The sequence below is a fragment of the Octopus bimaculoides genome, chromosome 4, assembly GCF_001194135.2.
Source record: "Octopus bimaculoides isolate UCB-OBI-ISO-001 chromosome 4, ASM119413v2, whole genome shotgun sequence".
Classification (NCBI taxonomy): Eukaryota; Metazoa; Mollusca; class Cephalopoda; order Octopoda; family Octopodidae; genus Octopus; species Octopus bimaculoides.
Genome location: NC_068984.1, coordinates 20,275,872 through 20,289,079, shown reverse-complemented (window position 1 = coordinate 20,289,079; position 13,208 = coordinate 20,275,872). Strand labels below are relative to the sequence as shown.

The window sequence follows — 13,208 nt, the reverse complement described above, 5'->3', positions numbered from 1 at the left end:
TCTTTCATATGCTAAATGATATCTTTCTTATTTTTGGCCCTTGGCCAGCAGTTTTGAGGGGAGAAGGTAAATCAATTACATCAGTCCCCAGTGCTCGACTGATACATGTATTATTGACTCTGAAAGAATGAAAGACAAAGTCAACCTTGGCAGCATTTGAATTCAGAATGTAAAGAGCTGGAAGAAATGTAGCCAAGTGTTTAAACTGATATACTAAAGATTTTGCAAGCTCACCACCCGACCACTGTTAATGTTTTTTGTTTGTTTGTTGTTGTTGTTGTTGTTGTTGTTTTATTATTATTATTATTTTTGGTTGATTCTTTGCTTCTTTGTAGGACTTCTTTATGATGGAGCAGCTAATGAAATGAGAGCAGAAATGGCTTTTCATGAAGCAGAACGTTTAAACATTGCTCAAACTGTAGCAGAGGCTCATAAGAAGAAAGTGGAAAATGAGCCTAATGGTGAAGAGGAATCTCAGCAGAGCAGTCTTAATGACAAAGAAGAAGCTGTAGCAGAGGAACCAAAGTTTGAAAGACAAAACAGCAATAAATTTCTAGGTTAGAGCCACAACATCTTATTTACACAGATAATTCACATGCAAATTAATTGTATATACTTATGTAATGTGTGTATATATATATATATATATATATATATACACCTATGTATGTATATATAGGTGTAGGCATAGCTGTGTGGTTAAGGAGCTTGCTTTCCCAGTCATGTGGTCTTCAGTTCAATCCCACTGCATAGGTCTTGGGCAAGTGTCTTCTACCTTAGGGCCAACCAAAGAATTGTGAATGAATTTGGTAAGCAGAAATTGAAAGAACCCTGTCATATTGTTAATCCAGATACATTTTTTTTCTATGGTTTCTTTCATCATTCTTTTCTGTAGAAGACTGTAGGCTCAAAACATTGAAAACTCTTCCATTTTTCCTGGATGTCAAATACACCTTGTTTATTGTTCCCTCACCTGTCTCTGACTTCAGTTTTTTGTATAATTTTGAACCAAATCTCTCTCTCTCTCTCTCTTTCTATATATATATATATATATATATATATATATATATATATAATTCAATGAAATTGGGGTAAAAACCTTGTAGTATGCTATACAAAGCTCTTCCACAGGTATTGGCTACTAAATGTCATCGTACAGTGGGAATACTCCTGTCATTGGATATGCATCTGGAATTCCAGAGTATCTATAGAGTTATACAGAGATAAATAAGAGAAAATGGATTGAACAACTTTCTTTATTTCATGTCACTACAATTGTTTCCACACATCATCACAACTGTAGTACATTGGGATGATGATGTAATTAACATATTGCATAGTCTCATTTTAACTGTACATTTGTTTATCACATTCTTACAAATGTATTCATTTTCCAGAGAACAAATGTTTCTGTCCTTAGAATTATGCTTCTTTACCACACTATTTTCTGGCAACAAATCTTTCTCCTGGGGTAAAGATTGTTTGCCAACATAACATGGCAGTCCTGGTTTAGGACAAATGTTGCTGTAATTTAGACAGATATTGTTTTGAGCTGAGTGGAGGTGCTAGATTCCCTTGTTCGAAACTATAAGGACACAGATCATGTTGTCTAGCCAGCTGGAGACGATGTCTCCTGGGGCTAAATTACAGCAAGATTTGTCCTAAAGCAGGACTGCCATGTTATGTTGGCAAACAATCTTTACTCTGTTGCTGAATATCTCTTGTTGTGAGATTTAAAAATAGTAATTTTCTAAGTCTTTCTCCTATTTCTAATTTCTCCTTTATTGTTATCATGATTATCATTAATGCTGTTGATATTTCCTATCATCGTTGTTGTTCCTAGTATTACCATTATGGAGATTTTCAGCATTACCATTATTACTTATATCATTTTTATAACTTAGTTAAGTTAGAAATAGATTCCAGTAAATTCCTTGTTTCTCATCTTTTGTTTGATAGTTGAATAAAGATATGTTTTTTTTTTTTTTTCCCCCAATTTAATTGCTGACAAAACAATATCACCCTTTTAATTTGTCTAATTCTCAGACCAACTTTTAACAGGCATATTTGTTTCTGTTTTAGTTTATTTATTTTACATTGATATATTTTGGTTTTTAATGTGGCTTTTTTAAACCTAACATTTTGAATAATATTTGTAAATGTTTTGTTTCTCCTTAGAAGACAAACTATTCACATCATAAAATTTATATACATTTGGCTATGTCGTGCTGAGGATTTCTAAAAAGAATGAAATAGTATCATGATTACCAATTACTAGAAATTTTAATTTCGTTTTTGTATTTGGTTTGCAAGATTCTTTGTTTGAATTCATGTGTTGAACCATATTTTATTGTGTCTGTAATGAGTCATTGTTTTAATGCCTTATTAATTAACACACTCACCAGTTCAAAATCTTAAGACCTTCATAATAAGTAAGCAAAAACAAAATGTATAAAAACAATATGTGTATTCTATGCATCTTTTTTTTTCCTTGTTCCTTAATTTCAAGTTCAAATTTGTAATTCTACCAAATATTAATAAGAAAAGATTATCTCCTTTGTAATATCTTTCACATATTTTATCAATGATTATTTCAAAAGAATATTTTGTATTTAATAAATTTCTTTAGGAATTCGACCTGATATCAGAATCAAGTCTGATATGTCAAACCTGAGTCAAATAGAAGAAGAATACCTTCCATCACATGAACCAGAACCTGAATTCAGTATATACATGATCACAGCAGAATGGTTGATTAAATTTAAAGTTTTCAGAGTAATTAAACATTTTTTCTGACTTTTTCTTTTTTTCTTTTTTTTTGTTCTCTTTGTCTCATTATATTATCTATATATAACTATGATAAATTTCTTTAAACTTTTTGTTACCATATCTCTGTTGAGATACTCTGCCACCTTTGTTTCAAATCACATTTATCAACCTGACTATCAGATGTTATTACACACCACTAGTCACAATTCTCTTTTCATTGTGCCCTTCATTTCCATGTTGACCCAAATCATTTAACTAAATCATCTTCCCATTGTTACAGAAGCTTTCGAAGACGCCAATCTGTTGGATACCACTTGGCAACTGCACGCATCCACCTGTTTTTGAATCTTGTGACATGCTCAGCCCAGCAGAACTTGTGCTCTCAGCGTTCTGTGATCACATTGAGCAGTGTACTGCTCTGCTGTGACCTCTACTGCCCTGCTCTGCTGCTCTGCTCTGCTCTGCTCTGTTCTGCTCATGCTCTTGCTCAATGGGGCTGGGATCATCCCAAGTTAGTGGTCCCAGCAGCATCATTGTACATAGAGCCAACCAGGTCCCTCTGCACCCACCAGGATGATGTTGAGCTTCTGGAGATCTTCCTTAATCATGTCCAGCCATCTGGTGCGGGGGCCTGACATGGGACCTCTTCTAACCTGCAGCTGCTGCACTGTAAGGTTCTGGCAGGAGAATCTGGTGAGAGGCAGAAGACATGTCCATAAAAGTGTATGTGACAGATGGCATTGAGGCAGGATGTTACAGGCTATGCCTTCTTTGAAACAATCTATCTGTGAATTATATTAGTATAATACAAAGTATTAACAGTAAATTCCTGTCGTGTAAATAATCTGTCACACTGGAAAGGAGATGCTAAAAGAATTAAAAGAAGGTGTGCAACAGTGAGAGAGAGAGAGAGAGAGAGAGAGAGGGAGAGAGAAAAGGACAGAGAGAGAGAGAGAGAAAGGGAGAGAAAAGGAGAGAGAGAGAGAAAAGGAGTGAGAGAGATTCAAATGAATGCTACTAGCATTTGCATACATACACACACTCACACACTAATGAATGCTATTGGTGCACACACATTTATGCACTTAGACATACACACAACAGTTAGCTGTGTGTTTGTATATGTGTGTGTGTGGCAGATTAGATGGTATGAGTATATATGCACTTACCATTAGCATTTGTATGTTTGGGAAGTAAAAGGAGACTTTTACAAAAAATATTGTTTATCCTCAAGTTATAAATAAGTAAAATATTCCATTTCAGCATTTGTTCAATTAGTTGACTTGTTTTGTTGCATTGTATATGTGTGATTAAGTACTGTATATCAGTGGTTACAATCGTGAGTTCAATTCCTGGACCAGGGTCTGTGTGTTGTATTTTTGAGCAAAACACTTTATATCACATTGCTCCAGTTCACTCAGCTGTAGAAATGAGTTGCGATGTCACAGGTGCCAAGCTGTATCGGCCCCTTTGCCTTTCCCTTGGACAACATCAGTGGCATGGAGAGGGGAGGCCAGTATGCATGGGTGACTGCTGGTCTTTCACAAACAACCTTGCCCAGACTTCTGCCTCAGAGGGGAACTTTTTAGGTACAATCCCATGGTCATACATGACCGAAGGGGGTCTTTACTCCTTTTACAGATATATATATATATATATATATATATATATATATATATATATATATAACTCATAAATTAAGCAGTTGAAATGCTATATTGCTCTTTAATATTTGGTGGTTGTTTCTAATTAAACCATGGAATATCCATGGAGTGCACTTGTTAATGTGAGATTTTAATGGAAGGTTTTAATTTATAGAGGAAAGCCTGGAAAAGGTGATGCAACTGATTTTGTGAATGGTTTCCCTAATGAGATATTGGTGTGGCTGCAACAGTTGTTGGGCAGCAAGATATCCATGAGCAAACTCATTATTCTCAAGTCTGTTTGTTGACATGAAACACTGGATGGAATGCAGTGGTGGCGGCAGCTACAGAAGCCTACAGTGTCAAGCTGTAATTGATGAATAACAAGGTGATAAGAGTCTCAGTGGAGCAGCCGTGACCATTTAAGGACTAGTGTTTTAGGTGTCAGCATCCGCACATGACAAGGGACTGCAGGGAGCCAAAGCCTGAGCCAATTTCTATGGGGTCAGCTAGTTAACATGAAATTTTGATGACAGTTTTAATTTAGATCAGGGGGTCACCAAAGGGGGTCCGAGGGACCCCCTAGGGGTCGATGAGGAATTACAGTGGTCGATGATAGCCAAGGGGTCGAATGAGGGTTGGCATGCAAAAGACCAGCTCATCAGATGAACTGCTTGAAATACTTAGTCAGCGCCATGCTCATCCCTCACATTGATGTTGTCAATTTCAATAAAAGATATTCCAGCAATATGATGCGTTTTTCACATTTTTTAACCATGGAAACAATTTCATAAAAATTGAAAGTCTAATACTGTATAATTGTACACGTAGTTTTAAATGTAAAAAGTGTGTCAGCTTCAATAGAATTTCTTAATTTGTTGTATATGTATATTTTAGCTAACATTTTAATTGCCAGCATCAGTACCCAGTACGCATTTAAGATATGGTACGGCATGGTAGGGTACTTTATTTCTCTATTGCCCACAAGGGGCTAAACATAGAGGGGACAAACAAGGACAGACAAAGGGATTAAGTCGATTACATCGACCCCAGTGCGTAATTGGTACTTAATTTATCGACCCCGAAAGGATGAAAGGCAAAGTTGACCTCAGCGGAATTTGAACTCAGAACGTAAAGCTAGACGAAATACCGATAAGCATTTCGCCCGGCATGCTAACAGTTCTGCCAGCTTGCTGCCTTAAGGGTATTAAGATATTTTAAATGAGGAGGGGTCTTCAATGTGGAAGGAGAAGTGACTAAAGGGGGTCAATGGTCGACAAAGTTTGGTGACCCCTGATTTAGATAATTTTAAAACAGAAAAGATTTTATCTCACAACTAGGGGTTGTTTCAAGTGGGTCGGTATCAAAAAGGTTGAGAAAAGAAAAAGAAGGGAAGGCAAAAAGTAAATTAACATTTGTTGTGTTGTACTCCTAGCTTGCAGAACGAGCTTTGGCTCATGAACTCCTCCAGTCATCTGAAAAACCTTCCATTCAGTATTTCTGGTGTCTTGCTAAAATGAGTATCTTCAAAAAAGAGTTCACTGAAGCTGAAAATTATCTGAATGAGGCTCTTATGATCAGTCAAGAGGTGAGTGTCTTTTTTTAATATTCCTATTTTTCAGATTTCCTTATGTAATTTGTGTATTCCTTTAATCTTTTACTTGTTTTAGTCTACTGCAAACATGTTAAGATAGTCTTCAAGAACTTTTGTCACTTACATTGCCTGACTCCACACCCTCACTTAGTACTTTGGTACTTGTTTTTATCAATGTTGTAAGGGCTGAATGGGATGTGACTTAGACCAGTGACTTAGACCAGTGCTACTCAGAGTGGTGGTCCGTAGATTGGTGCCGGTATGCGGCGGGTTTCCAGAAAAGTAAAATACATTATAAAATGCTTATGTAATATTGTATTATTTGTTGAAAAGATAAACATAGGATAAAAAAAATTGTCAGCTTTTATTATATTCATTTTATATATTGTTTCTGATATAAATTAATATTACTAAGAAACATTATCAGTCCCTGGCACACAGAAAAAAAAAAAAAACTGCTGGTACGTCACATCAGATAGTTTGAGAAGCACTGACTACATCCCACAAGGGATTTTTGATCAGTGCACCAATTTTTGTCTGGCCATCCACACGTGTGTGCGCACATGCACACACACATATACACACACACATACATGCATACACACACAAGTAGGTAGGTAGGTAAAATAGTGGGCTTGGATGGGTGGGGAGGTAGGTTGGTAGGTAGAGGGAGAGAGAAAGATACAATGGGCTTCCATGCAGTTTCAGTCTGCCATTTTTCACTCATACAGTTTTAGTCGATCAAGGCTATGGTAGAATACACTTTCCCAAGGCGCCATGCTGTGAGATTGAACCCAGAACTAGATTGCTACAAACCATACAACCATACTTATTCTGTATATCATTTAATGTAATAAAACATCATGTGCAAATAATTGATGTGCACTGACTGCAGTAAAGCTACAGATAAACTCAAAGCGAATTCATACTGAGAAATTGCTTATATTTTTTTTTGTTTTTCTTTCTGTGTATGTGTGTATGTATGTAGGAATGTATGTATGTTGGAGGTAAAGGAAAATTATCCAGCAGCAGCTAATAAGAAAGCCAGATGCAAATTGGCCTCGTTAGGTCCATAATGGATGTTATCTCTGGACAAATATTGCAGTATATTTGCTTTCAAAGATGTGTTTACATTAAGAATGATACAGAGATGGCTATTATAATTTTACACTGCTTCTCTTGCCAAGAACGAAATATTTTGTATTACCTTACTCTCTTCCAAAGTTTTCTTTTTTGTCCAAAGTACACTGACTTCATTACTTACATATCTTCAATCTGGAAGCTGCAATATATTTGTCAAAAATTGTTATTTCAATTACATGAAATAGGGACCTGAATTCATCATTTAATTTCTATTTTCCATGCTGGAATGGGTTGACAAGAGCTGGTCAGTTGCAGAGTTTCACCAGGCCCTAATTGTTTGCTTTGGCATGGTTTCTGTAGCTTGTTGCTCTTCCTAATGCCAACACTTTACAAAGTGTACTGGGTGCTTTTTACGTGGCATCAGCACTTAACAGTGATAGCACTTAATATTTTAGTTGCTAATACTTCTATCGAGTATTATTTTTTACACGCTGGTTGAGTTATCATTTTTTTTCTTTTCTATTTTATTTTGGAGTACCCCGAAACTTGGGCACTATTAGGTCATGTGAAGTATTTAACAGGGGACGTTTCCAAATCCCAAAATCATTATGAACGTACTTTAGCATTTGTAAATGATACCCAGGATATTCACTCTGTGTTTTTGCGTCTAGGATCGATCTATCTGCAAGACAAGAAGGTAATGTTTGCCCTTTTTTTTTACATTTTTTAAATCTTTACTGCAAGTCATTTAAACAATCTGTAATTGTTCTTGGATTCAGTGACAATTCATTAATAATTATTTAATTTCTAAAATTATTATGTAAAATCCTATGAATTGTGGTGACCATTACAAATCATTACCTAAAACTATATCCAAAAGACTTGCCTTCTTATTTAGGACTAGAAAATATTTCAGCCCTTACTAGATACTGACCCTCTCCAAAGTTCATGTATAACCATATTGGTTTACTTTGCACAAACAGTCTAGACTTGAGCCAATGACGAAACATCTAGATAACTGTTTGGCCTGTTAAAAATAGTAACCAAACATCCCTCAAATAACATCCTATTGACTTAAACAGGGAGGATGCATTGGATAAAGTAGTTCTACATATACTATAGCTGAAAAAAAAGAGCAATAACTTTTGGATTAGAGATGAGCCTAATTAAACTGATTAGAGTTAAAACAAATAACAAGATTCCAGACTGCATCCAAAAGAAAGCCATTTGATTGCTTGATCAATACTTGCTCACAAATACATTACAGCCATTTTACAAATGCCTGTTTTTCTCTGTCTGCTTCTTCTGTAACAACCTCTGTTACATCTCTGAAAGGAACCTTCTACTCCATAAATGGACAGCTCAGCTAGAAGAACGTTCTTGCTAGATATAGTCAAATGTTTTGCCAGTGTCATAACCAATGACATAGTTTTCATTGAATTTCTCAAGGGCAAAGAAATGACATATGAATGTAGGTTCCCAGTTGATCTAACTCTATAAATGCTATACTGGTGATCATTAAGAAGGATGAGAGACTGGATGTTATAGAGATGGTTGTTAACAATTGTTTCCTTCACCTTTGACAGATTAAAAAGGAAAGGAATAAGCCATTCATTCTCAGGGTCAAAAAGGCTGACTTTTAGAATGGGACATGTTTCCAAAGATCAGGATAGATGCTCTGTATGTAGAGAACAATTGAAGAGTTTGGCAAGGATAGGGGTTAGCTCTGAAGCGTAATGTTTGAGAGTAATGAAAAAGATATTGTTAGGGCTAATAGTACTGTTTACTGTTATTGCTTTTTACTTGTTGGAAGAAGGGTTAGTAGCCATGGCCTTTATAGACTCTCCATGACTAGTGTATCTGATGCTGTTAATGTTTGGCTTAAACTGCTGCAAGTTGACACCTGCAGAAAAGACATTTGTGGGAGGGCTGATGTTCTGGTGGGGGGTTGGACACAACATGGGTGATGAAACATGGAGAGGTAAGTTGGAAACGAAACAAGACCACCAAACTCCATGGGGCAGATGTTCATTGTAGTAATGGTAGAAAAAGTAGAGAAAAGAAACAGCATGTCTGTGGGTCAGAGGCTGGAGCATGTCTGGTAGTAATTTTATTCCAATCAGTTGAGTGGCACTTCTCTAGATGCAGTCTAGGATGTCTGTGTGCAGTAGCAGCAGCATCTCATATGTGGGAGCAACATTTCATTTTGACTCTCATCTTAGTTTGTAGAGTATCAGTAATTATTGGAGGGTGAAGTATTTTCTGGCTATGAAGAGAAGGAACAGTCTTTGAGATGTAGTCTGAACTATGTTAAAGATACTCTTTCACTGTGAGAGATCTTTAGTGATAGCAAAGCCTAAAATTCAATCTGTATGTGTGCCTGGTGGTAGGGCTGGTAGAGAAGAGCAAGAAAGTTTCAAAGTACAGTGCCAAATATCAAGTTTTGGAGGAGTCGTGTGTGTTTTGTGGAGTTGGAAGCAAAATAGACAGCAAATGATGCATTTTCCTCTGCAGAAGTGCTGCTAAGAGGGCCATCTTGGTTAAGGAAGTTTCTGCAAAGTTGGTGGAGATTCTCCAGGCAAGGGATTAGGAAGATTGGTTACAATTTTGAAGGTAGAAGAGATTATTGACCTTGCAGTATACAAAAGAATCTTTTAATTTTGGGGTTGTAGTCTTGAAAGGTACACTCACCACCCCCACTACCCAGTTGGTAGACATATTGCGTGTGTACAGGTGTTGTAGCATATTTCTTGCCAGGGATAATCAATGTAAATTGGTAGTTCCATAGGGTCCAAGAGATGGGCAGGTATTGGGCATTATGGTTTGTTGGGTAGTTTTAATTAGGTAGTAACTGGACAATCTAATAGGGATAGGGACAGCAATAGTTTAGTAAGGATTTGGTTTGGAAGTAAGAACAAAATCTAGGGTGTTAGTGTTACCTGTGTGTCAGGATACAAGTGGATGATGATATTAAATAACATAAAATGTTTAGAATGATGTAAAGATTCAGCATTTGCACCAGTAGCATCAGTATGAAAGGTGTGTGAGACCCAAATAGAGTTGTAGACCTTGAAGTCACAGAGGGTGATGACTTTAGAGAGTCTATGTTAATTGTCAACTTATGGTTAATGAGCTGTTGCTAAAAGCGAATTCATTCTTTGGTTCAGTATAGATAAATTATCTTACAGCACCGGAAGAGAAAATGATATTTTCATTTCACAAATATTTAGAGGAAGATTTTCATTGCCATCACAGTTACTAATTGTATTCACTGTTGCAGACAGATTTTTTTCATGACATGACAAAGAAAAATTAAGCACAATACCTTGTTAGAAGCAACTGAAGAGTTTTCTTTAATATTATGAAAATGTCATTCCAGTTTTAAACATTATGGTGTAATAAATTGTCTGTTTTAAATTAGTTTCCAGAAGCTCGGGATATATTTCTCATGGCATGTAAAGGTAGCCCATCTTCTGTCACATGGCTGGGAGTTGCAATAGCTTGTTATCGAGTGAGTATCTTTTATTTGTTTTTGAAAATGATACAGTTTAGAGAGCTTAGTTTAAAGTCCTCTTATTAATTAGTATAAACTGTAAATCATTGATAATCTTTTCCAAAAGCAGAGATGTTTTTCAGTATATATGACTTTATCATTGTTATATTTGTAAATTTCAGGCCTGACAATGTATATTTTTATACACTAGCAACATTTTTAATAAGAAAATATATCCACATAATTTTTAGGATTGTCTGCTGGCATCCATTAATGAAACCTTGCTTAATATCTTTGATGTTTCTGATATATTAAAAAAATAAATGTGCCCTTTTAAAGCCTAGCCAGGCTCATGGGCCCAGTTTCCCGGTTTCAGTGGCGTATGTGTTCCCCAGCTGGATGGAATGCCAGTCCATCGCAGCGTTACTCATTTTTGCCGGCTGTGTGGACTGGAGCAACGTGAAATGAAGTGTTTTGCTCAAGAACACAACGCGCCGCCCGGTCCAGGAATCGAAACCACAATCTTACAATTATGGTGCTGACACTCTAACCACTAAGCCATGTGCCTCCACGTTTTTGATATATACAGAAGAATATCAATTTTACATTCATGATGAATATCTGGAGCTTGGAATTATGGGAAATCTCTTTAGAGTTCCTGTAGGGTTCGCTTTTTTTTATTTTAATTCTTGCCTGGAAAAGGTGCATTTGTTTCTTTAACTTATGTAATGATGTTGCCATAGTAAAGGTTCCCACATCTGATGAGTCTTCACCTTCCAACTTAGTAACTATCATAATTTTGGTCTTGTCTTTATTGTTGTTTGTGACATATCTTCATCAAACAGTGGCAACATAAATGCAAAAGTTATTTTATGTAATCTATTTCCTAGATGGACATGTTGTATGAAGCGGAGTCTGCTTTATGTGAAGCCAATATTCTGAATAACATGGATCCTGAAATTTGGGCCTATCTAGCTCTTGTTTGCCTTAAACATAAGCGTATATATGAAGCTGAGCAAAGTTTCAAGTATTCTATAAAAGTAAGTTACATTCAAATCTTCTCTAGAATATTTTGGAAAATATTCTAAGTATTGATTTACACTTTGAAATACTATTGTGAGATCCCTTTTCACAATATTTTTATAAGCCATATTTGAGGGCATAAAAGACAAATGCACATATTAAAAACACCTAAATTTCAGCAGTGCATATTCAGGAAAAAAAAGTTTTTGGAGGAATTAAGCCTTTAGCATTTAAACCAGCCATATTTGGTCTAAATATTCTTCTTGCTTTATGCTCAAATTGGCTATATCTGGCCTCTCTTACCTACCCTACAATGTCATTCTAAAAATATACAATTACATCATTGAAATCTCAAAGCTATATGTTAATGCGTGGTTAATTCAAAACAATGTGAATTTCACAGAGTAACCTGAATGCTAAAGAGTTAAAGCAGTAATATAGGCTTAACTTCACATATAGGATACAAAGTGATTTGTTGAGACATACAGTAATCCCTTGCCATATTGCAGTTCACCTATCATGGTTTATTATTTAAGCTTATGTCGATTCCTCCGTGGTGTTGTTCAGTGTAGAGGGTGTTTTTTACATACCACTGGCATGGGAGCCAGTCAGGCGGCCCTGAGATCAATCACATTTAGATAGTGCTTTTTATGTGCCACCAGCATGGGAGCCAGTCAGGTGGACCAAATATTTAATATATTCAAAGTTTCGAGAACTGTTTGTGTCCTTAATGTAATATTTGATCTCTTTTAACATGACTATTAATTAAAAAATGGTTCTGTTCCATTTCAGCTTGGGTTAAATGATAAAGAAATCTTGCAAGAAATACTTCACTTACAAGAAACTACAGAGATTGGAAATACATCTTTTCACTCAAAAGAAAATATTCTATCAAAGGGAGAATAAATGTGAATGTAGTTACCAGAACTGAAGAAATAGGCTGTGTCTGTTAACTTACAAAAAGATAAACTTTTATGAATTGTTTGCATTAATACTTATATTTTCCTATGGGAATATATTAATTCACTTTAATTATCATCATATATAACAATAATTAAAATGAATTTTAATATGAACAAAAAATATCTCAAAATACTTTGTTTTCTGGTAATAAAATTTATTTCACAAAAGAAACTGAAATAGCCAATCAAACTTCTTGAGAGGAACCCCATTTATGTGTGTTTTGGAACTTATTTTATTATTCTTTGAGAATTTCTTAGCCAAGGACAAAACCATTGATATCTATCAAACTATTATTTGCTGACTTGGAGAAGCTCTTAGATAAAGGAGCATAGGCCCTTATCAGGGAAAACTAGGATAGCAAAACAGCCTGTGAAAGTGTTGCAAACCATATACATGAATGATCTGTAGAGTGAGAGTTAGCAACAAATCCACTGAGGAATCTAGTGTATAGATTGCTTATTGTAGTTCTTCTAGCCATAACAAAGGTGATCAAGAATGTCTGTTTAATGAAACTCCTAAAAGCAAATGTTAAGGTTCTCATAGCTCAATTAATCAAGAAGTGGAGAAATATTTTCTTTACACCTCTTCATTTAAGAGGCCTAAAGGTCAATTTAACTAAAGAGAAAACAGAACACTATTC

At 35.6% G+C, this 13,208-nt stretch overlaps 1 protein-coding gene across 2 annotated transcripts in view; it reads left to right on the top strand.

Moving 5' to 3' along the window:
- Positions 1–12,776, top strand: part of LOC106881564 (cilia- and flagella-associated protein 70) — a 49,429-nt gene extending 36,653 nt beyond the window's left edge. For both annotated transcript variants that reach the window (XM_014932026.2, XM_014932018.2), the window contains exons 22-28: positions 336–557; positions 2,630–2,775; positions 5,848–6,000; positions 7,625–7,786; positions 10,511–10,600; positions 11,473–11,622; positions 12,398–12,776. In XM_014932026.2, the coding sequence (XP_014787512.1) occupies positions 336–557; positions 2,630–2,775; positions 5,848–6,000; positions 7,625–7,786; positions 10,511–10,600; positions 11,473–11,622; positions 12,398–12,511 (1,037 nt within the window). In that variant the 3' untranslated portion in view covers positions 12,512–12,776. The remainder of the gene's footprint in view (positions 1–335; positions 558–2,629; positions 2,776–5,847; positions 6,001–7,624; positions 7,787–10,510; positions 10,601–11,472; positions 11,623–12,397) is intronic.
- The last annotated feature ends 432 nt before the right edge of the window (positions 12,777–13,208 follow it).